Source organism: Phascolarctos cinereus, unplaced genomic scaffold (assembly GCF_003287225.1).
Source record: "Phascolarctos cinereus isolate Bilbo 61053 unplaced genomic scaffold, phaCin_HiC Scaffold_3;HRSCAF=262, whole genome shotgun sequence".
NCBI classification, from domain to species: domain Eukaryota; kingdom Metazoa; phylum Chordata; class Mammalia; order Diprotodontia; family Phascolarctidae; genus Phascolarctos; species Phascolarctos cinereus.
In genome coordinates this window covers 257,395,061-257,421,272 of record NW_027555736.1, presented here as the reverse complement: position 1 = coordinate 257,421,272, position 26,212 = coordinate 257,395,061, and the positions used below count along the sequence as shown (strand labels likewise).

The window sequence follows — 26,212 nt, the reverse complement described above, 5'->3', positions numbered from 1 at the left end:
TCCTGGAGGTCAGAGAGGTTAAGTAAAAAAAGGTACAGTCCTGGAAAACAATTTGGAATTATGCAAGGGCACTTACTAATTAGCAAGTCCCATATATACAAAAATATTTGCATTTCTATTTGTAATACAAAGATGCTGGAAACAAACTATCTAGTTATTTAAGAATGATTGAACAAATTATAGTATATTAATATACTGTAATAGTATTGCATTTTAAGGAATAACTAATTAAAGATTTACACAAACCAGGGAAGATTTGTATTAAATGCTTCAGAGTAAAGAAAGCAGATCCAAAACAATACACACAGTGTGTACAACAGTGCAAATAAAGATAATTTAACTAGTAACACCATGTAGGTCAAATATAGTGGCCAGTGTTCAAATCAAATTATTGAAATACTTATGCTTTTTTCTTAGCAAATGATAAACTATAAAATTTGAAAATGACATATACTATTGATTAAATTCAGCAATCGTTAAGTGCCTACTTTGTGCAAGGAACTATACTAGATATTCGGAATAGAAAGATACAAATAAAATAGTTCCTGTTTTTAAGGAACTTACCTTCATATGTCAAGTAAATATTGGACACGGGAAATTGAAGAGGAAGAGACCACTAAGTACTGGCGGAAAGAGGGTCAGGGAAGGCTTTATGGAGAGGTCTTAGCTAAGTCTTAAAGATCAAGTGTTCTGTGAAGTGGACATGAGTAGGAGGTACTCTTAGAAATAGGTTAGCTTGTACAAATAGGATATGGAATTTGGGATGGAATAGTAATACTACACTAATTTCATAAAGTCCAGGGTGGCAGACCCATAAAATGACTGATCCTGAGCTCCTTCATCTCCTTTCCAGGTATAAAATCTCATGTCCTAGGTTTACGTCACCTCCTCCTTCTGAAAGGCATGCCTTACTCAAGGCTGTCCCATGTTACACAGCAATAAAGTTCGAAGTTGAGGCATGAGGGCAGTCTTACTATTTTCTCATCTAAGCCTTCTTTAGTAGTAAGAAGGAAAGGTCACTCAGTGTATAAGATCTATGTCTTGCTAGTTATTTCGCCTCCATACCACTTGTCCAGGACTCATCATAGCCCCAAGAGCTAGAGGTGGGAGCCCTTTACTGAGAAAATTGTTTATTTGGGCTCTTCCCACCATCTGTAGGCGAGATGCTAAAGTGTCTGAATTTCCCTTTGTATCCTTTTAATAAATCTATTACTAACTAACTGTGAGTGGTTTGTGTATCTTCCTTTCATAGAATCCCTAAACTCACTAATACCCATACAACTTATCTAAGATGAAAACACTTAGTAGGCCAGTTTAGAATATAGGGCTCTTGAAGTACAATAGTAGGAAATAAGGGTAGAAGATAGGTATGTGCTAGATTGTGGGTTACCTTAAATATCAGGCTAAAGATTTAATATGTTATGCTAGAAGTTCTCAAAGTGTGATCCACAAGACCCTTTCAGGGGATCCACGAGGTTAAAACTATTTTCAGATAATACTTAGCTGTTATTTGCCTATTAAAATACTCCTCTCTCTTCCAACTATGTATGTGTGAGATGCCAAATTTTCTTCAGATACTTCAACCAAAACAGTATATTACAACAGATTGAATGCAGAAGCAGATATGAGAATCCAACTGCCAGACATTTGAGATGTCTGCAAAAAAAGAAATTTGTAAAAATATGTAAAACAGTGTCTTCCTTCTCTCACTAATTTTTTTTTGTTTTGAAGAAGTTACTTTTCATGAAAAATATTATATTAGCATGTAATGGATTTATTATGTTATTAGTGAATTAATAAAGATTTTTTAAATATATGTTTTAATTTCTAATATGGTAAATATCAATATAAGACCCATGAACAAAAGCTCATTGGGGTCACCAATAGTTTTTAAGAATGTAAAGGAATCCTGAGACCAAAAAGTTTGAGAACCAATATTTTATTCTATTGGCAGTAGGAAACCACTGAAGGCTTTTTGACCAGGGTTTTGACATGGTCATATCTCTGCTTTATAAACATTGTTTATAAAGTTTTACAGAAGATAGGTTAGAGGACATAAAGAAGGGAATAAGCATTTATTGAGCTCCTACTATTGGCCAGGCCCTGGGCTGAGCATTTTTTTGTTTTGTTTTGTTTTATGAAACTCATTTGAAAACAGGAAGAACAGTTAGAAAGCTATTGTAGTAGTCTGGGTGAGGGGCAATGAAGGTCTGAATTAATGTGAGACCATGAATAGAAAGAAAGGGAGACAGTTTCAGGATATGTTATAAAGGTAAATTCTCCGAGTATACCATAAGGCACATTTTTGGGTATGGTAGAATGAGGAATAATGAATAATTGTAAATTACTGTGGATGTGAATTGAGGTAAATAGTAGGATGACTATTTTCAAGAGAAACAGGGAAATCTGAATAGGAGTGGGTTAAAAGGGTAAGATAATTAGTTCTATTTTGGATATATCGAGTTTGAGATCTATAATACATCCAGGAGGTGAGGGAAGAAACTCCCTCCCCTAGATTGCTGTACTTCTCAGAAGGCTCAACCTCGAGTCTTTAAAGGCAAAAAACTCCTTCCAAAGCACAGCCTCCTCCTCTTGTGTTTCTAACTTGTTTCGGAATGTGGCCAGTTTGGGAGGTTTTTAGTGGATTTTTTTTCTTGGCCCCTAGGATTACAGCTGATCTGCTAGACTTCAGTCAGGTTGATTGAAGAACTTCAAGGTGTTCAGCCTGTAACAATGGCTCACCCTTTCTTATTTTATCTGGTTGTTTAGGAGAGAGGAGTCAAAATGCAGGCTATCATCCTCCTCCTCCTCACACATTTCCTGTGACAATCCAGCCCCTCTCATTTTAAGAAAAGATTTTAAGAATTAGGAAACCAAGGTCCAGAAAGGTTAGGTGACTTCTGCAGGGTCATAAAGCTAGTAAGTCTGTGAAACAGGATTTTAACCTTTTATCTTCTTCACTCCAAGTCAAGTCTTCTATCCCCTTATGCCATGCTCCCTCATAAATTTGATTAAGGATTTCCCCTGATCTATGTCACTTTCAAGTATAATACTATTAAGATTGGAAAGTATACAGGAGCAGAAAGAAATATGGAAAGAACTATATGAAATAATGCAGAGTAAAGAAAACAAGAAAAGTTACAGACTAAGCTGACTTAAGGAAAGGAACAATATGCACTTTTTTTTTTTATTTTTGTTTTCAATCTGGACCTGTAATTTTATTAGTGTAGGACATGCCCAGGAGGAAACTCTGTCTGCCAGGCCAGATTCATAATTATTCTGTAATGTAGTCTTAGAGAGTTGCCGGAGGCACAGAAAACTTAAGTGACTTTTACCCAAGATTACAAGGCCAGGATGTATCTGACCTGAACCCAGGTTTTCCCAACTCCAAGATTAGCTTGCTATGCTCTACACCATGCTGCCTCAATACATAAATATATTGAGATAAATAGACCCTCTCTCCCCCCAAAAAAAGTTAAAGGAACATGGAGTAACATAAATTGTTACAAATTTTTACTCATTAATGTTTGTTTAATTTATATACTTGAATATAAATACGTAAATTTAATTCATTTGTTGAAGTTCGAGTTCATAATAGATAATTCTTAAGTAAAGTTCTAATATATTGGTACAAGTCATGGAATGCCACAGTCAGAATTAAAAAATAAGCATAACCCAGAAGACAGTGGAGAGGTACATAGGTGTGAGTAGCAACACATAACAAATACAAATGTGCCTTCTGACTTTTTGGACTTTTAACACCATGCTCTCACTCCAGAAACCTCCCTTAGTCCCTGGGTCCTCCATTTTGGGAAGGGGGCCCAGACTAGCCAAACTTTATTCCCCTCCCAGCTGTGTTTCTGACTTTCTAGACTTCAGCACTTTGCCCTTGCTTGGGTATCTTTATCCCTCCACACATAAAATTTCACAGTTTTCAGCTCACCTTTGTGTTGTCTTTCCCTATTAGAATTATAAGCTCTAGGACTTGTCATTTTGCCTGTTTTAGTGTTCTTAGTGCTTGGCACAGTGCCCAGCACATAGTAAGCATTTAATACATGTTTCTTGCCTTGCCTACAGATTAGGAATTATGAAGGAAAACCAGGATAAAGTATGACATGAAAGAAATATATGAATTTTTAAAAAATAAAGATAGTATTGATATGAGTGAAAGTAATCAGTAAGCAATCTGTGTGCTCTAATGGTAGCTTCAGGATACCTAGAGAAATTGAGAAAGGCCCCTGGCACATTGTGCCCCCTGTAGCAAACTCATTGGCTTAAAGGAGAATTACATTAGGAAACTTCCCACAAATGTCACTTGAATGAACATTTTGGCTTTAAGCTTAATGTCTCCAAACTTCTAATATGACTTCATTCTTCACTGGGGTGCCTGCCAACTGTTTGCAAGGATCAGCAGTTTCCCATAGTATTACTTGTATAATGAGTTTATGTTTTATATATTTAACAGTTCAAATGTGTACTGAAATTAAGTATCACAATTGGTAAAAGAAATGCTGTATTTTTTCTACTTGTTAAAAATTTTATTGATAGCTTTCATTTTAACAACACCTTCATTTTTAGATATATTCTTCCCATTTTCCTCCCCAGAGAGACGTTCCTTAATACAAGGAATAGAAAAGAAAGAAGGGAAAGAAAACAATTGAACAAAACCAGCTTTAAAACCCTAACCAACACATCAACCAAGTTTGACACTATATAAAGGGAGAGAGATTCTTATTTGAGGCAAAGCCAGAGTTAGTTTTTTAGTTGTTTTTCTTTCTATTCACATCATCATCATATGTACAGTTTTCCTGGTTTTGCTTACTTTACTCAACATCATGTACCACAATTTGTTTAGCTGTTCCATACTGGATGGACATCTGTGTTGTGCTACTACAGAAGGTACTGCTATAAATAGTTTGAACTATATGAGACCTTTCTGTCTTTAACTTCCTTCAGGTATATATATATATATATCTGTCAGGAGAATCTCTAGTTTGAAAGGTCTGAACATTTTATTCACCCTTTCCTGAATAATGAGACCTTTTCATAGCTGTACCAGTAGTACATTAGCCATAGTATTTTAAAATTATAAACACACGTTATGTAGGACTGGTATTTGGGAGATATGTAACCACAGCAGACAGTTGTTTACAAGGTATATGGGAAGTTATATGGGTAGGAAAATGGGTGGGCAGCATGCTAGGACGAAAGGAGGGTATACCAGGTTCCCCCACAAATACTCCTTTGGGGTTTAGACATGTACCACTTTGGTAAGTCATAGAAAGAATCTCCTGTGGACTCTCCCAGCCAACCCAGGAATCCACAGAGGGACACTCGGAGTTCTTCAGATATCTCGAAGTAGACAATTGAGGTAGATGGAGTGCAGAAGACAGAGCACCAGTAGCCCCCCTGGAGGTTTTGAGTGAGTTCAGCATGCCTTGTCTGAACTCTACTGTGGGCATCCCCCAAGCCTGACCTGATCCTTACCCTAAGGCTATAGCTGCAGAAGTTGAATCTAGGAGAAGAGCTTTGAGGTACTGCTGGTAAATCTAGCATTTCATTCCCTGCCTGGGCCAGGAAGTTCCCAAGCACATCTCATCCCAGCCCAAGCCTTCCCCAAATTCCCAGCAGGAGAGAGCAAACTTTTGGATGGATCCAGTGCAGCGCTCTCTGCCCAAGTTAAAACTGCTAAGTGCCGTTGGAATGTTTGAGCCCAGCTAGAACGAGAAATACCAGGTCGTTAGGTGGTGAGGAAGAGGGGAGGAAAGCTTTAAGCAAAATGCTGCTCAAGGTATTCCTGAAGCCTCTGGCAAGAGCCCAGCACAGATATAACCCCTAAGCTCAGCAGTAGAGGGAAATAACTTCAGGCAGAGGTTCAGGAGCCCTATGACAAGATGCAGTCCCAAGCAGATCCCAGGACCACAGCAGCTCCAGTCACTTTGGAGGAAGGCTGTAGTCTGGGCCACTATACTCAGGACCAGCCAATCCTTTCTCATTTAATTGAGAAGCTTGACCCAAGGGCAGACCTCTCCCCCTACCCCCAAGCAGTTTAGAAATGGAAGAGATGCTCAAACTCCAAATACCATGAGGAAATACCTTGGTTTGAGGAGGATAGCAAATCTACAAGTCCCTGTGAAACTGTGGAGGAAAATAAATGTCTTGACCACAGGAACTGCAGGAGTAGATAAGAAAAGCTGGGGAGGAAAGAATGGAAAGAAAAATTGGAAACCTTAGAACAGATGGTAGAAAACCTCAGGAACTTAATGCCCTAAATTAGTGTCATTAAATAATTAAAACAAAACTGAAATATTTTTTAAAATCTAAGAAATATATACAAAACAGCTTAGAAAACAGGTCAAGAAGAATCTGTAAGTTAATGGACTATCAAAGAGGGGAAAGGTCTAGATACCATATTTTCAAGAAATTATAGATAAAAACTGCCCAGAACTGTTTTCACTTAGCTAGTTGGGAAGATAAGTGAAAATAAAATCTCCTGGTCAACCAAAATGAAAAAAAAAATGAAAACTTCAGTAACACCACAGCCAAAATCCAGAGTTTGTAGGTCAAAGGAAGAATACTACCAACAGCCCAAAAGAAGGAATTGAAATACCAAGCAGTGCCCAACATTTATTACTGTCTATAAAGGCAAAGAGTCCTTGAAATAGAATATTTCAAAAGGAAGAGAAAAGTTTATAACCAAGTTTTGTCTATCTGGCAAAACTAAGTATAATCCTATGGGGGGTATTATAATAGGCCTTTCTTGAAATAGAAGATTTTGAAGGATTCCTGATGAAAAGGCCAGAACTGAGTGGACTTTTTGAAATGAAAATGTGGGTGGCAAGAGAAACATTGAAAGGTACACATATTTGTTTCATTAGAAGAGACCATACAGACATTGCTTGATTCCATATTAATAGAGGACTAAAAAAAATCATGTCTTCTTAGAACTGTCTTATCTTAAGTCATGAAAAAATGTTAAAATGATGAGTTATGGGTGGTTTTCTTCTGATTCAAAGGTCCTAGGAGAAGACAGAAATGAGAAGGATTGGAGACTGTATTGTAGAGAAAGGATGAAAAGGGAGGGGGGCACTATTACATAATGCTTAAGATGATTGTATGGTCCAAAGGAAAGTCTGGGAGAGGGGGGGAAAGAGGTATCTAAAGAACCTCACCTTCATCTCAGTCACGTAAAGGAAGATTGAACACAATTTTTTATACACAGTGAAACTCAAAAGCAGAAATGAGGACAAAGAAGAGCAAGATAGGGGTTTAAGAGGAAGGGCAGAATAGGCAAGGGAATAATTATAATCAAAATATCAAGTGTTGGAGGGGAGAATGTGAAGTGGAGATTAAAAAAAAGAAAGCTGGGAGCAGTGAGGTGGCACAGTGGATAGAGCACCAGCCCTGGACTCAGGAGGACTTGAGTTCAAATCCTGCCTCAGACACATAACACACACTAGCTATGTGACCCTGGGCAAGTCACTTAACCCATTGCCTAGCCAAAAAAAAAAAAGAAAAGAAAAGAAAGCCTAAAAACCTGTGAAAAGAAGCAGGATAAGAAGAGAAGAGAAAGCTGCAACAGAGGAGAAACAGACTTTTACTTAGATCACATCAGACTCCCTCTTTTCTACCACTTTATTTGTAAAGAGGGATGTGGGAGCAACGAGAAAAAAGTATAAGATGGAGGGAAATACACAATTGACGGTCACAACTGAATGAAAATGGGAAAACTCACCCACAGAACAGAAGAGGATAACAAAATGGAGTTGTAAACAGAATCCAAAGATATGTTTGAAGGAAAACACTTGAAACAAAGATTCACAAAGTTAATATAAGGGGAGCAGGCCAAAATCTATTATGCTTCAGCTGAATTAAAGAAAAAGCAGTAGTAGTAATCATAATTTCAGTTAAGGCTATATTAAATATAGACAAGATAAAAAGATAAGCTGGGAAGTTTTATGTTTAAAGGCGTCATAGGTCAGTATTAATCAGTATTAATACTTAATAAATGTGCAGCCAGTAACATAGCACCTAAATATTTAGTCAAATTGGAAGGAGAAATAAATAGTAAAAACAATAATATGGAATGACCATCTAAGACCTAGACAAATCTAACCAAAGGATAAACAAGAAGTTAAAGGCCTGAATATAACTTTGGAAAGTTAGAAATAATAGATTCTTTATGATTCCAAAAGATTAGAAAAGAAATTTACAGATTGTTTAGCTGTGTATGGCACTGTTACAAAGAGTATAGAAAAGCAGATCTACTAAGCACACAGTTTACTGATCATAATGCAAAATTATATTCAATGAAGGAAATTTAAAGTAAGAATTAAAAAGTAATTGGAGGCTAAATAGCAATTCCAAAAAAACTGATAGGTGAAATAACAAGATATAAAAACAGTAAAATATTTCATTAAAGAAAATAATAGTAAGACATCATACCAAAACTTATGAAGTTCAAAGCTATTCTGAGGGGAAATTTTGTATCTGTAAATACTTGTATCAATAAAAGGGAGAGAACAAATTAATGGATTGGGCAGCCAATTAAAACTGAACAACAAATAAAATATCCCCAACTAAATAGCAAAGTAGAAATTCTGAAAATTAAAGAAGAATTAGTAAAGTTGAAAGCAAAAATATCATTGAATTGATAAAACTAGGAGCTATTTTTTAAAAAGCACTAACAAAACCAATCATTACATAATGTGTTTTTACAAGAGAGGAAAACCAAATTGCTTGTATTACAAATCAAAAAGAACTCACATCTAGAAAAGAAGTAAAGGAAATTATCAGAAACTAGTTTACCTAATAATACACTAACAAAAATGATAAGTTGGAGGAAATTAATGAATACTTTAAAAATAAAAATGCTCAGATTAACCAAAAAAACTGCTTACCCCAGTATTGAGGGGGGAAAAATAATGCCATGGATTAACTCCCAAAGAAAAAAACCCAAGGATTACCTACTCAGTGCCATACCAATCAAACTACTAAAAATTATAGAGCTAGAAAAAAACAATAACAAACTTCATCTGGAAGAACAAAAGGTCCAGAATATCAAGGGAACTAATGAAAAGAAATGCAAGGGAAAGTTGCCTAGCTGTACCAGATCTTAAATTGTATTATAAAGCAGCAATCATCAAAACTACTTAGTACTGGCTAAGAAATAGAATGGTGGATCAGTAGAGTAGGTTAGGTCTGCAAGACACAACAGTTAATGATTATAGTAATCTACTATTTGATAAATCCAAAGACTCCAGCTTCTGGGATGAGAAATCACTATTTAACAAAAACTGCTGGGAAAACTGGAGAATAGTATAGCAGAAACTGGGCATAGATCAACATCTTACACCCTATGCCAAGATAAAGTCAAAATAGGTACACGATTTAGATATAAAGACTGATACTGATAAAAGCAAAATAGGAGAGGACAGAATAGTTTACCTATAAAATCTATGGAGAAGGGAAGAATTTATGACCAAACAAGAGACAGAGAACACTATAAAATGCAAAATGGATAATTTTTATTACATTAAATTGAAATGTTTTTGCACAAAGCCAATGCAACCAAGATTAGAAGGGAAGCAGAAAACTGGGAAAGAATTTTTACAACCAGTATTTCTAATAAAGGCCTGATTTCTCAGCTATATAGAGAACTGAGTCAAATTTATAAGAATGCAAGTCATTCCCCAATTGATAAATGGTCAAAGGATATGAACAAGCAGTTTTCAGAGGAAGAAATTAAAGCTATCTATAGTGATATGAAAAAAATGCTCTAAATCACTATTGATTAGAGAAATGTAAATCAAAATGACTCTGAGGTACCACATCACACCTATTAGATTGGCTGACGTGACAAAACAGGAAAATGATAAATGTTGGAGAAGATGTGGGAAAATTGGAACACTAATGCATTGTTGGTGGAGTTGTGAACTGATCCAGCCATTCTGGAGAGCAATTTGGAACTATCCCCAAAGGGCTATAAAACTGTGCATATCCTTTGACCCAGAAATACCACTTCTAGGTCTGTATCCCAAAGAGATCAGAAAAACAGGAAAAGGATCCATATGTACAGAAATATTTATAGCAGCTATTTTGGTGGTGGCCAAGAATTGGAAGTGAAATGAGCAGAACCAGAAGAACATTATACACAGTAACAGCCACATTGTGGGATGGCTAACTTTGTTAGACTTGGTTCTTCTCAGCAATGCAAGGATCTAAGACATCTCCAAAAGACTCATGATGGAAAATGCTATCATATCCAGAGAAATAACTATGGAGCCTGAATGCATATGGAAACATACTATTTGCTCTCTTTTTCTTTTGTTCTTTTGTTTTATTGCTTTATTCTCGTGGTTCCTCCCATCAGTTCTAATTCTCTTTATGTCATGACTAAAGGGAAAATAAGCTTAATATGAATATATAAGTAGAGCCTGTTATCAGATTGCATACTGTTTTGAGGAGGGGAGAGGAGAGGGAGAGGGAGAAAATTAAAAACTCAGAATCTTATGAAAGTGAATATTGAAAACTAAAAATAAATAAATGAATTATTTTTAAAAAAGGAAAAACCCAAGAGCCAAATGATTCACAAGGGAATTCTATCAGGCATTAAAAGAGCAATTCAAAAAAAAACTCTTTGCAGTTATAAGAAAAAGAAAACATCCTTCCAATAATGTCAGTGAACTCTTTCTCTCTCCCCACCCCAGGCAGTCAAGGTTAAGTGATTTCCCCAGGGTCACACAGCTAGTGAATATGATGGGTGTGAGGCCAGATTTGAACTCAGGTCCTCCTGACTCTAGGGCTGGTGCTCTATGCACTGAGCCATCCAGCTGCCCCTGCCAATGAACTCTTGATGCCTTACCTAGGGAGAGACAAAGCAGAGAAAGAAAACTACAGACCAATATTCCTAATGAACATTGATGCAGAAATGTTAAATATACTATTAGGAAGTAGGCTATAACATTAGACAGATTACACACTATGATGAGGTTGCATTCATACCATAAATGCAAGGTTGGTTAAACATAAAAAAGATTATAAATATAATAAACCATATTAATTTAAATAACAAAAATATATCATTCCATCCATAGAGGCTGAAAAGACTTTTTTCAAATCCAGTTATATGTTATTTTGTGATGCAGTTGAGGTTAAGTGACTTGAACAGAGTCACATAACTAATGAGTATTATGTGTCTGAGGCTGGATTTGAACTCAGGTCCTCCTGACTCTAGGGCCGGTACTCTATCCACTGCACCACCTAACTGTCCCTTACATGTTTTTATTTTAAAAAATTAAAAACTTTAGAAATAAACGGACCTTTTCTTAATATAGTAAACAATACATGTCTAAATCCAAGAGCAAACATGTAACAGAGAAAAGTTACAGGCCTTTCTGATAAGATCACATGTAAAGCAAGAATATCCATTATCACCATTGCTATCTAACATAGTTCTAGAAATCCTAGCTTTAGCAAAGAAGACAAGAGAAAGGAAATTGAGACAATAAGTATAGGTAAAGAGGAAACAAAACTATTGCTTTTTGCAGACGATATATGGTATGTTTAGGGTACCCTAAAGAATGAACCCAAAAGTAGTTGAAACAGTAAATTCACCGAAGTTGCAGTATGTCAAATAAATACATACGATCATTGACTTGTATGTTTGTATGTCTAACAAAACTCAGCAAGAAGAGTTAGAAAGAGAAATTACCTTCAAAATTACCATAGAAGCTATGAAACACTGGAGAGTTTATGTACCAAGATTCATCCAGGAACTATAAAAGGCTGTTTGCAGAAATATATACTAACCTAATTAGGAAAGTGTTCTTTGCTCATAGGTAGGTTCTGATAATACTATCTAAATTTATGTACTTAGGGTTGTGCCAAAGTTCCCAAAAAACATTTTGTAGAGCTATAAAAAATAAAAATATGAAGGAAAAATAGGTAAAAAAATATCAAGGATAACAATGGAAAAAAGTGGATCAGAAGGGGCAGAGGAATCTATCAGTACCTCTTCTCAAGCTAAGAAACAATTTGGTATTGATTTAAATCAATAAGTGGAACACAACAAGCAAGCATAGAAGTGTGGTATTTGATAAATTAAAACACCGCAGTTACTTGGGGGAAGGACTCATAATTTGACAAAAACTACTGGGAAAACTGGACAGCAGTCTGTGAGAAATGAGGCATAGACTACCTTAGAGGCAAAATAAACTCCAGATGGACAGCTGACCTAGATGTAAAAGATCACATCATAAACAAGTTAGAGGAGCAAGAAAGTATGGGTAACAGAACAATTCATGACTGATAGAGAATAACATACAAGATTAAAGGGACAATTTTGGTTACATAAAATTTAAAAGTATTGGCGGAAACAAATCTAGTTAAAATTAGAAGATAAATAGTAACTCAGGTAAAGGTCTCAGGAAATTTCCTTAGTAAAGGTATTTAGGGGCAGCTAGGTGGCACAGTGGATAAAGCTCTGGCCTTGGAGTCAGGAGGACCTGAGTTCAAATCCAGCCTCAGACACTTGCTACTTGCTAGCTGTGTGACTTGGGCAAGTCACTTGACCCTGATTGCCTCACCAAAAATAATTAATTAAAATGTATTTAAATCAAAATATAAAAGGAACTGAATCAAATTTATAAAATTGGGAGCCATTCCCCAGCAGGCAAAATGGTCAACAGAAATGAACAGGCAGCTTTTTTCACAATTACATGTAAAAATAATTTTTTAATATTCATTTTTTAAAATTTTAAGTTCCTAATCCATCCATTCTGGAGAGCAATTTGGAGCTGTGCCCAATGGACTGTAAAACCGCATACCCTTTGACCTAGCAATATCACTACTAGGTCTGCATCCCAAAGATATGCAAGAAAAAAAAAAAAAGAAAAGGACCATATGTACAAAAGTATTTATGGCTGCTCTTTTTGTGGTGGCAAAGAAGAATTAATTGAAGTGATGCCTATCAATGGCTTAACAAGTTGTAGCATATGATTGTGCTATAAGAATACTGTTGTGCTGTAAGAAATGATGAGCAGGATACTTTCAGAAAAACCTGGAAAACTTACATGAACTGATGCAAAGTGAAGTGAGCAGAACCAGGAGAACACTGTGCACAGTAACACCAATATTGTACAGTGATCTGCTGTGAATTACTTAGCTATTTCTAGCAATGCAGAGATCCAAGACAATTCTGAAGGACCTGTGATGAAATATTTTATCCACCTCCAGAGAAAGAACTGATGGAATCTGAATGCAAATTGAAGCATGCTGGGTTTTGGGGGGGGGGGGTTGCCTTGTGTTTTCTTTTATAACATGACTAATAAGAAAATGTTTTACATGAGTACACCGTGAAACCTTTATGAAATTGCTTGCTTTCTCAATGATGGGGTAGGGAAGGAGAGGAGGAAAAGAATTTGGAACTCAAAAAAAATTTAAACAAATATTAAAAATTATTTTTACATGTGATTGGGGAAAATCAAATATTAAAATTTAAAATAAAATAAAAATTTGAATTCCAAATTCTCTTTCTCCTTCTCTCCTCTGCTCTATCATTGAAAAAGCAAGTAATTTGATATAGGTTCTACACGCACAGTCTTGCAAAACATTTCCATATTAGTCATGTTGTCAAAGAAAGCATACCAAAAAAAAAACACAAAAAAGAAAAAATAATATGCTTCAGTTTTCAGACTCCAGTTCTATTTCTGGAGGTGGATAATATTTTTCATCACCAGTCCTGTGGAAGTATCTGGGATCATTGTATTGCTGAGAATAGCTAAGGCATTCATAGTTTATCATTGTACAATATTGGTTGTACAATGTTCTCCTGGTTTTGCTTACTTTACTTTGCTTCAGTTCATGTAAGTCTTTCCAGGTTTTTGTGAAATCAACCTGCTTGTCATTTCTTACAGCACAATAACATTAAATCACAGCTAGGGGCAGCTAGGTGGTGCAGTAGATAGAACACGAGCCCTGAAGTCAGGAGGACCTGAGTTCAAATCCAGCCTCAGACCAAACACTGGACACTTACTAGCTGTGTGACCCTGGGCAAGTCACTTAACCCCAATTGCCAAAAAAAACCCAAACAAAAATCATGTACCACAATTTGTTTAGCTACTCCCCAGTTGATGAACATTTCTAACTTTTTGCCACCACAAAAAGCTGCTATAAATGTTTATGTATGTATAAATCCTTTTCCTTTTTTAAAAAAATTTCTTTGGGATACAGACCTAGTAGTTTCTGTGTCAGAGGATTTTATAGCCCTTTGGGCGTAGTTGCAAATTGCTCTCCAGAATGATTGGATCAGTTCACAATTCCACCAACAGTGCATTTGTGTCCTAGTTTTCCCACATCCCCTCCAACATTTGTCATTTTCCTTTTCTGTCATATTAGCCAGTCCAGTAGGTGTGAGGTGGTATGTCAGAGTTGTTTTAATTTTCATTTCTCTTATCAATAATGATTTAGAACATTTTTTCATATTATTACAGATAGCTTTGATTTCATCTTCTGAAAACAAATAGGCAGTTTTCTTAAGAAGAAACCCAAACAATCAACAACCAGAATTCATAATACTGCCAATAATTAGAGAAATGCAAGTTAAAGTATCTCAGAGGCTTTAATCTCACACCCATCATATTGGTGAAGATGATAAAACAAAGGAAAATTGACATGATGCAGGGACTGTAGGAAAACAGGTACATTGATGGTAGTTTTCTTAACTGGTGCAGTCATTCTGCAAAGGAATTTGGAGCTATGCCTAAAAAAGTGCTTACCTCTTGACCCAGCTATAATACTAGTACTACTAGACCAATATCCCAAAGAAATAAAAGGGTGGCTTTTTTTATGGTAGCCAAAATTTGAAGATTAAGGGGGTGTCCTGTTAGGGAATGGCTGAATAAATTAGTCTATATTAATATATTTATTGTGCCCTGAGAAATAACAAAATGAACAATTTCAGAGGAAACTGGGGAGACTTCAGCTGATGCAAAGAGAGAAGAACTAAGAGAATAGTTTATACAAAAATTACGTTATAAAAACAACTTTGAATAACCTTAAAATTTTGAGCACTGCAATGATATAAACAAATCCAAAAGATTGAAGATAAAACATACCACTTACTTCCTGACAAGGAACTTAAGAACTTAACTAAAGAGCTTAACTAAACTTAAAATCCTAAAAGAGACATGCATTTTTGGACATAGCTAGTGTGGAAATTTGTTTTGCCAGATTATTCAGCAATGTATTGAGGGCTTTGTTTTTCAGGGTTTTGGTTTTAAGTTTACTCATTGGTGAGGGAGATATGGATTAGGGGAGGGATAGATTCATAAAAAGGAAAACCTGTGAGCTCTAACCAAGGCTGAGCTTGAAAACATGGACTGTTTATCAAAGGTATGCTTCATATCCAATGTGATATAAGTATAATTTTATGCTAAGGAATTAAAGAACATGTGTCAAAAGAAAAAGTGAAATGAGACAAAAGAGCTTATTCTTACACAGAATTGTGTAATGAATAATTTTTATAGTATACACATTTTCAAGGATTAAAATATCTTAAGATATTGCTAGAATATGCTATGTTGATTAGTTTATAAAACTTAAAATTATTAAAATTATTCTAAGTTTAGAAGATGGAAAAGAACATACAGTATGGTAAAGTAACTAGCTTTTTTCCCCTCTCTTTTCTAGTCAGAGTGGTGGTGTTGAATTAATGGGGCTGCAAGTAGATTACTGGATTGCCGCTCAGCCCATGGAAAAAAAGAAAGACACAGAAAAGAAAGATCCTTCCACTGCCAAAAATACACTGAAATGCACTTTCCGGTCTCTCCAGGTTAGCAGGCTTCCTAGCAGTGGTGAGACAATAGCCACTCCAACAATGTCAATGACTGTTGTAACAAAGGAGAAAAACAAAAAAGGTAAGAAGGGAAACATGAACTGGGTGCACCTTATATACCATTGTGTAGGACCTGGGTCTACCCTAAGATATGGAACATTGTTGGAGATCTCCCTCTAAATACCCATTCCATTCTATTCTGATTGACTCTATTTCTCATTCTCCATAGAGACATTCCCAAACCATTTCATCTTCCCATTATACTATGATCTCTCCTTATATACCCAACCATACTCCCCACTGATCATACTTATAGGAAATGACTTAACCACATACTTTGCTGAAATCATTAGACTATCTGAGGGAATATCTCAGCTCTCCTCTTCTCAAAAATTCTCAGCATTATACCCATCTTCTCTGTTCCTACTATCTCAAATTTTCTTAGGTCATCACAATACTAAAACTGTCTTCCCTTGACCCTTCCATCCTAACATGTCATCTTCTCCTCTGTTACTGGTGTACTTCTTATAAAAGGTGTCTACACCCAGTTTCTCCATGTTTTCACCTCTTGGTCTCTCCTTCCTTGTAATCTGACTTCTGCTTCCACTTATATATCACTCCTACTCATCTAAATCCTTTCTTAATCTTCATCCTCGTCCTTTACAGCATTTGACACTATTTCTCACACCTCCTTCTGGATACTCTGTCTTGTCTTTTTCTCTTTCAGTCAACTCCTCTGTCTTTTTCATTGATTTCTTGTCCTCTTCATGATATGTTAACAGAGTTGATTGCCCAAAAGAGATCTCTTGGCCCTCTTCTTTCTCTTTCTCCTTCTCTCTCCTCTTTTCTTCTCTTAAAGTCAATAAGCACTTAAATGCCTCTTAGTGCCAGGTTCTGTGCTAAGTGGTGGTAATACCCCCCCCCAAAAAGGCAAAAAGTCCCTGCTCTTAACGTAGTCTCATTGTTTCAGCAACCACCTCTCTATAAAATCACTTCTCAATCCATATCTCCAGTCTCAACTTCTGTTTTAAGTTCCAGACCCACATTTCTAACAAGTCTTTCTTTAGCTACTTCAAATTCAGTATTACCACTATACCATAATTTCCTTGAAGTCATGCTGGTGGCACAGTAGACAGAGCATTGGGTTTAGAATCAGGAAGACCTTAGTCCAAATCCCACCTCTTACTTACTATCTGTGAGATCCTGGCAAGTAACTTAATAGCTCCCATCCTCAGTTTCCTCATTTGTAAAATAGGAATAATAATAATAATAATAATAATGGCACCTGCCTCACAGGGTTATTGTGGGGATCAAATGAGATAATATTTGTAAAGCACTTAGCACTGTGCCTGACACCTTGTAGATGTCATATACATTCATACATACATACATGCATGCATGTGTGTGTGTGTGTGTGTGTGTGTGTGTGTGTGTGTGTGTGTGTGTGTGTGTGTGTATAATATATGCTAACTATTACTGTTGTTATTATTAAATTGGAATTTGTTCTGGTTTCATCTTTGTATCCTCAGCACTAACACAGTGCTAGCATATATTAGGTGCTAAATAAATTCTAGTTGAATGAATGAATAAATGTACCAGACTGAGTTTATCATCTTTTCCCCTAATCCTTTGGCTCTTGACTTTATTTGTCTTTCATGTTAAAAATCAGTGTTCACTTTGGCTTTTCCCTTTCCTTCACTTCTTATGTCCTCCTTACCTCACAGGAAGCTTTCTGCAAACCTTACAAGCTGTCTGTATTATTTGCTAAATCCTGTTGATCCTTGGCCTACAATATCTTGTTCCTTTGTCATTTTGATACAGACCTTCTTTACTACCTACTTGGGAATTTGCAGTAGCTCTTAACGGGTCCTTCTCCTTCCATTATCTGTACTCTGTAGTCCATCCTTCATTCCACTACCAGACTTAGGTTATTTGTGTAGATTTACTCATTGAGTCCCTGTTCTCTACCATCCAGAGTCCTTTGTCTAGGATTCAAGCCTCATTGGGAATACAATTTAATGTAGGTCTTTCTCATACTTCTTCCTTCCACATATATTAAAATTCCACATGTACATAAAATACATATATAAGTGTACTTTAACCAAATTGGATTTCTTTACATTGCCCTGTTCTTTCCTAGCCTTAAGACTTAGCTTACGCTGTCCTCTAAGTTTTGAATGTCAGCTCACTTCAATGTGTTGAATTTTTTGCTGTTCCTTACATCTCATATTCCTCTTCTAGGAAGCCTTCCCTAATTTCCTACAGTTGATAATGACTTTCTTCCTTCAAATCATATTTTGTACTAGGTATTGCTTTGTATTACTATTATTATTATTGATTGTATGATTTTCCCACAAGCTAAGTTTAAGGACCATATTTTTCTGATTTTTTTTTTGTTTGTTTTGGTTTTTTTTTTGTGTGAGGGCAGTCGTGTTAAGTGGCTTGCCCAGAGTCACACAACTAGTGAGTTTTATGTGTCTGAGGCCAGATTTGACCTCAGGTCCTCCTGACTCCAGGGCCAGTGCTCTATCCACTGCACCTGGCTGCCCCTATTTTTCTGATTTTTGTATCTAAGATTGCACTTAGTACATTACTCTGAATGATGTAGCATTTGAGATTTTTTAAAAATAAAATCAAGGAATCATTCTTTTTATTTTATTTTTTAAATGTTTTATTGATGCTTTTAAAAAAAATTTAATAGTCATTTCCCAGTAAACACCACAATCCTCTTAGAAAATTTCCTTGAAAAACAGTTAAGCAAAACTAACATAGTCATGAGATTTAACATCTTACTTTGAACAAAATGGTCCCTTAAATAATAAATATTGAATTGAGGAATTGCACACTAGACCTTTTAGCCCTCCAAGATTGATGATAGTTCATCAGGTGGATCTAAGTAAAAGGTTGGATTTAAATGGAATTTGCATCAAAACTTAGGGAATTTTTATGCCTTTTTTGTTTTTGTATTACCTGTGAGGTGAAATAAAGACTACTTTATTTCCAGCATTGTGAACTTTCCACCAGAATGGAGAATGAGATCTGAGTTATGTTCTAAGACTCCCCGGGGAAACCCTGGGTGATAGCAACACAAGGCAAACGAAAATTTATTAAAAGCCCCCAGGATTGAATCCAGTCTTTGTAAACTCAGAGCTTGTAGTTTGGTGCCAAAGATTGTATCTAATATACAAATAATGGGAAACTTCAGTTACCCTTACTGAATTTCTGAATTTTTTCCTTCACCAAAATCAGAGTAATTCATAATTTCCTGATTTTTAAGAGAGCAAATGTCAAAAAGTTCAAAAGAAGGCTAGGGGCTAGGTAGGATCCCATCAACGAAAGCTGTACGAGTACGTCAGCTTAGTGGTGTTGATGAGCTCCATTAAGAATGGAATCGTAAAGACACGAAGAAACAATTCAGCAAAGAAAGAAAAGGGGGTTTTCTAAATAGACGAACATAGGTATGTAAGGAATTAATCCACTTGGATTTTTAAAAATTGATAAGATGGAATCAAAGGCAAATAACAAAGGATAAATACCAAAATATGGCACTGTTTTGTAAAAAATAGTATTTAACGAAAGCTAAAACTCAGAATGCACTGAGGCTGTTGAAGAAGAGTAAGGACAACAAAAAGGGGAAAGGGGACTTTTTAGCTATATTGAGAGAGAGAGAGAGAGAGAGACCTGTCAAAGAAGGAGGAGAGTTGTTGCAGAGTGGATGGAACAATAGAAAAGGTAGCTGTCCCACATCTTGTTCTGCTGGTTTTGGGGTACTTTTTGGTTTGTTTGGGGTTTTTTGGCCACTCTAAATTATCTTTGTACTGAAAAGAAATGATTAATGGATAGCTGGCATCATCAAAAACAAACTATGTCAGAATAACTCTTTTCCTTTGTCGAGGATACTAGCCTGGTAAATCAGGAGGATATCGTAATTAGATTTTAGCAAAGAATTTAACAAAGTCCATCCTGCTATACTTGTGGGAAAGTTGGAGCATTGTAGGTTACACCATAGAACATTTAGGGATATTTGGAACTGGTTGAATAGCGAGCCACAAAGACAGCCATGAATAGTTCAATATTAGAGATACCTAGTGGACTTCTCAAAGGAATCTGTGCTTTAGATATTTGCCAATGACTTATATGAAAGCATGTTTATGAAATGTACTTATTGCAAAATTATTAGGAATAGCCAATACATTAAGTGAGAAAGGATCTAAAAGCATCTTAAAAGGCTAGATCTTAGTGTTACATCCAATAAAATGAAGTTTAAGGATAACAAATGTATCACGTTCAGATCTGGATAACACATTTTTTAGGAAGGACATTGAAAAGCTTGAGCACACCTATAGGAGGACAACCAGAATTATGAAATTCCTTGAATTCATACTATATGAGAATGGATTTCGGGAATTGGAGCTATTTAGCCTATAAAAGAAGAGACATAGAATGTGAGAGCAGTTTTCATGTATTTTAAGTGCTGTCCTACTGAAAAAGGATTTGACTCGTTCTTAGCCCCAACGAGCAGAACTAAGAGCAATGAATCAAAGTTATAAAGAAGCATAATTAGGCTTGGTGTAAAGAAAAATGTCCCAACATCTACAGTTATCCAAAAATGGAACAGCCTAGCTCAGAAGATAGTGGGTTCACTTTCTAGGTCTTCTAGCAAAGCCTATATGATACTTTGTTAGGACTATTATAGGAGGAATTTCTGTATAAGTATATATTCTGTGGCTTTCCAAAATCCTTTTCAATTCAGAGATTCTTAGGCTCTGTTATTTTGGTTTGGGCATTGTGAGGGTTACTAAGTAAGTAGCTCTCTAATGGACTTGCACAGTAGTTATTTTATGACCAGAAATGTTTAGGTTAATAATCTTTTAAAAAATGTAATGGAAGGCAGATATAGAGATAAATCCGATATGACAGAGTGACAGAAAGCAGTACAGCAAGTTCCCCTCCAAAACTCCTCCAGTAAGATCTAGAAAAGGCACCAGGCTGAATCTCGATTGGGAAATCCAAGACGAAGTGACAGTGAGTCATTTTTTCCAGCCCAGGTCAGCATAGAGGCAGAGAAGTCTTCAGACAATAGAGACAGAGTAGCCAGGAGTATGTTGCACGCCAAGACAGGAAGAAGCTATGCACCAGGGAAAGAAGAAGTCTCAGATTCAAACCAGGGCACTCTGATACTTATACGGGGGCACTGCATTGGGAACAGGTGCCAATTGGCATCTTCGTTACCTACTACCTCGTTCCAGGTCACGGATCCGGGGTGGACTAAGGAGGAACTTGTTGGTACAAGGGTGGCATTTGAGGGTGAGGAGCAGTTGTATGCCCTAGGCAGTGTACCAGAGAGCAGCAGGTTCAGAAGCAAACAGCAGCAATGCGTCTTACATCCCAGCAGCAGATCAGAGTGGCACTTCCAGCTTCTAGCCCAGTCTGAAGCCTGCAGAGGAATAAATAACCAGGGCATTTAATACCAGACCAAAGAGAATACCAGAGGAAGACCTGAAGTTCTTTTATTCCTGACCAGCAGAGCTTCCAAACTGGCTGGTAGTGTCTGAGACAGGAAGCAGCGTGCTGATGCACAGACCCAGACCTGGGTCAGAAACTTACAGTGCTCAAACCAGGGGGCTAGCTATCAGATTTTGCCCTGTACTTTGTACAGGTACCTTACAGCTCCATAATCTTAGAACAACACAACACTTAATACCCCTGTGAAAATAGCAGCAAAGCCAACCTAGATCTTCCCTTCAGAACCACTCAGAGCCATGCCTTAATATGAAGTTCAAGGGCAAGAAATAGACCAGAAGAATGATGAAACAAAAAAAGAATCCTACCATAAAAAGTTATTATGGCAACAGGGAGACGCAAGACACAAACCCAGAAGAAAAGAACAACTCCAAATAGCCTACAAGCAAAGCTTTAAAGAAAAACACGGCATGGATACAAATTCACCTAGAATCCTAGAACAGATGAAGCAATCTTTAAAAAAAATTTTGTTTAAAAAGATTTTATCAATGAAATAAGAGTGCTAGAAGGAAAAATGGAAAAAGAAAAAAGCTGTGGACAAAAAGAATTGGAAAGGTAATTAACAGCATGGCTTAAGGGGTATAAAACCTTACTCAAGGGGCAGTTAGGTGGCACAGTGGCTAGAACTCTGGCCTTGGAGTCAGGAGGACCTGAGTTCAAATCCAACCTCAGACTCTTGAGACTTACTAGCTGTGTGACCCTGGGCAAGTCACTTAACCCTGATTGCCTCAGCAAAAAGTGGGGGAGAAGAAAAACCTTATGCAAGCAACAAACTCCATGAAAATTAGAATGGAGCAAAAAGAAGCCAAAGATTCCCCATATGACAAAAAGAAATAAAAAAACAAGGTCAAAAGACTGAAAAAATTGAAGAAAATGTAAGGTATTTCATAGCAAAAATAAGTGAGCTAATAAATAGGAGAAAAAAAATTAAGAATCATTGGACTACCTAAAATCTATGACCCAAAGAAAGAGTCTAGATGTCATATTTCAAGAAATCATTAAAAGGAAAAAACTGTCAAGATATCTTAGAACTAGGGGGCAAAGTGGAAAGAGAAGGAATCTACCTGTCACCTACTAAAAGAAACCTCCACAACTTCCAGGAACATGCTAGCCAAAATTCATTAAAGAAAAAGTATTGCGAGCAGCCAGAAAGAAAATTCAGATACCAAGGAGCCACAGTCAGGATCATACACAATTTAGCAACCTCTACTTTAAAGCAGCAGAGATCTTCGAATGTAATATTTCAGAAGGCAAGGGATATAGGCTTATAGCCAAAAATAACTAACAGCAAAATTGAGTATAATTACACAGGGGAAAAAAATAGGTCTTTAATGAAATAGAGTACTTCTAAGCATTCCTGATGAAAAGACCAGAACTGTGTAGACTTTAAGGTTCAAACACAGGAGTTAAGAGTGAAAAGCTAAACATAGGTGAGCAATGACAAAGGACTAAACAAGGATAAATTAATTCTAATATGGGGATACGATGCATATATCCCCTCTGAACCCTAATCAAGGGTCAAGAGAGAGTCTAATAAGACAAGGTCTGGGAGTGATTCTGTCAGATATAGAGGAGACTAGGTGGTATAGTGGATAGGAAGCTGGACACATAATCACTAAGACCTGAGTCCAAACCTGGCCTCAGATATTTACTATTTGTGTGATCCTGGGCAAATCCTCTCTTTGCCTCAGTTCCCTCAAATGTAAAATGAGAATAGCAGTAGTATCTACCTCACAAAGTTGTTGTGACGCTCAAATGAGATATTAAGAAGTGCTTAGCACAATGCCTGGTATGTAGTGGAAGCCATATAAATTCTTATGTCCTTCTCCCTTATGTCTTGAAAAAAATGGAAAGAGAGGGGAAGAGGTTATACATAAGGGATAGGGAGGAAGACAGGGAAAAGGGAAAGGAAGATTAGGGGAAAATTATTTCCCGTAATTTGGGTGCACAAGTAGACATCTGTACCAGCAAGGAGGAGGGAGTGAGAGAAGCAGCTGACACTTGAACCTTACTCTCATCTGAGCTGGTTAGAGGAGGGAAGAATAGGCACATACGCATGTGTGTACATGCTGTACACATCACTTAACAGGGAAATAAGAGAAAAGGGGGGAGAAGGAAGAAGAGGAAATTAGAGGAAGGGTAAGAATGTACAACATACAAAGGATGTACAAAAATATTTGTAGGTGGAGGACCAAATGCAGAATGATATAATTTTTTTTTGACATGGACAATGTGGAAATATGTTTTTACAGATTTTACACGTTGGTAATTGGGGTTGTTTTTCTTTATTATTTAAGTCAGTGGAGTGTGGAGATGAAAGTAAATTTTTGCTGATTGAAAAAAATAGAATTTGTAAAATACACATTTAGCTGCTTTTTTTGAAATGGCAAAAAATGGGAATTTTGAGGGGTGCCATAAACTGGGGAATGGTTCTTCAAGTTACAGTATGTAAATGTAATAGAATACTATTTTGCTCTAAGAAATGATGAAGGGGATAGTTTCAAAGAAACCTGGAAAGACATATGAACTGATGCAAGAACAATTTATGCAATGACAACAACATGGTAAAGACCAGCAACTCTGAAAGAATCAGGAACTGTGGTCACTGTACTAGCCAAACAATTTTCCAAATCACTGATGATGGAATATGCTGTCTGCCAATAGAGAAGTGAAGGGCTCAGTGCAGAATGATGAGAGCTACATTAGATATGTGTGTGTGTGTGTGTGTGTGTGTGTGTGTGTGTGTGTGTATGTGTGTGTGTGTGTGTGTATTATATATACATTTAATTCTACATATGTATCACGTGACCAATGTGGAAATTTGTTTTGCTCGACTATATATGTTTGTTATGCTAGTTTTGTTTTTCTTTTGTTCTCAGTTTGGGGTTGGGGTAGGAGAGAAAGAAGGTGGATTTTGATTGATGAAAAAATAAAACATAAGTTTTGAAAACTAGTGGAAGTTAAAAGAATTCAATTCAAAAGACATTTATTAATTGTCTGCCACAAGCAAAGTACTGTGCTAGGAATTGGACACTACCCTCAAGGATCTTACTTTCTACTGGAATATAATGTTTTACAGGTAATACTGCTATCTGTACTGTTTTGTACAATAAAGTACAGAGTTAAAATAAACAAAAGCAACCATTTATCGAGAGACAAAGAAGTAGCACTTTTATAAAAGAAGGAATCAGAACTCATTTCATCTGTATAAAGAACTACATGAGTACGTCTGAATTGTCCGTATCTACTGTCTAGTAGCCAAGGTTTTGTCAATCAGTCCAGTCTTTAGCCCCATAGCGCAGAGCTCCATGGACCCCTGAGGGTTGCATGAATAAATTTCAAAGAGCCTGTGAATTTACATCTTCATTTTCACTAACCTCTAACTGAAATTTAGTATTTTCCTTTACGATTTAAAAAAAAAGAAAGAAAGGAAAGGAAAGGAAACATTCTGAAATGGGGTCCATAGACTTCACCTGACTGCCAAAGGGGTCTATGACACAAAAAAGGTTTATAACCCATGCTGTAGAAGCTTATATCCTATAACATGCTGAACTTTTATTTTTTTTAAATATAAATTTATTTATTTTTAGTTTTCAACATTCACATCCACAAGTTTTTGAGTTCCAAATTTTCGCCCCATCTCACCCCTCCCTCCACCCCAAGATGGCATGCATTCTGAATATCCCTTCCCCTAGTCTGTCCTCTCTTCTACCTCTCCCCCCTTCTCTTATCCCCTTCCCCTTTTATTTTCCTGTAGGGCAGGATAGACTTCTATACCACATCTCCTGTATTTCTTATTTCCCAGTAGCATGTGAAAACACTTTTTATAAACATATGTTTTCAAAACTTTAGTGTTTCAAATTTTCTCTTTTCCTCCCTCCCCATCCACCCTCATTGAGAAGGCAAACAACTCAATATAGGTTATACATGTGCAGTTAGGCAAAACACTTCCATAGTAGACATGTTGTAAAAAACTAACTCTATTTCCCTTGACCCTATCCTGCCCTCCCATTTATTCTATTCTTTTTTTGACCCTGTCCCTCCTCAGAAATATTTCCTTCTGATTACCCCCCTTTCCCAATCTGCCCTCCTCTCTATCATCCCCCTGCTCTCTTGTCCCCTTCTCCCCTTATTTTCCTGTAGGGTAAGACAGATTTCCATACCCAATTGAATGTGTATGTTATTCCCTCCTTGAGCCAAATCCTATGAGAATAAGATTGCCTCATTCCTTCTCACCTTCCCCTGTTTCCCCTCCACTGTAAGAGGCTTCATTTTTTTTTTGTGAGATAATTTACCCCATCCTACCTCTCCCTTTCTTCTTCTCCGAGTATCATCCTCTCTCATCCCTTAATTTTATTCTCCAGATATCACCCCTTCATCTTCAACTCACCCTGTGCCTTCTATCTATCTAGCTATATATACATACATATAATTTTTTTGCTTCAACTACTCTACTACTGACAAACGTCTCATGAGTTATAAATATCATCTTTCCATGCAGGAATGTAAACAGTTCAATCTTAATAAGTTTCTTATGATTTCTCTTTCCTGTTTACCTCTTCATGTTCCATTTGAGTCCTGTATTTGAAAGTCAAATTTTCTATTCAGCTCTGGTCTTTTCATCAAGAATGCTTGAAAGTCCTCTATTTCACTGAATGTCCATTTGTTCCCCTTGAAGGATTATACTCAGTTTTGCTGGGTAGGTGATTCTTGGTTGTAATCCTATCTCCTTTGCCCTCTGGAATATTATATTCCACGCCCTGTGTTCCTTTAATGTAGAAGCTTCTAAATCTTGTGTTATCCTGATTGTGTTTCCACAGTACTTGAATTGTTTCCTTCTGGCAGCTTGTGATA

The 26,212-nt window shown here is 36.6% G+C and overlaps 1 protein-coding gene across 4 annotated transcripts in view; it reads left to right on the top strand.

The window, feature by feature from the left end:
• PACS2 (phosphofurin acidic cluster sorting protein 2) overlaps positions 1 to 26,212 on the top strand; it is a 330,978-nt gene that overhangs the window by 296,820 nt on the left and 7,946 nt on the right. For all 4 annotated transcript variants that reach the window (XM_020974848.2, XM_078151576.1, XM_020974846.2 and 1 more), the window contains one exon: positions 15,691 to 15,917. In XM_020974848.2, the coding sequence (XP_020830507.1) occupies positions 15,691 to 15,917 (227 nt within the window). The remainder of the gene's footprint in view (positions 1 to 15,690; positions 15,918 to 26,212) is intronic.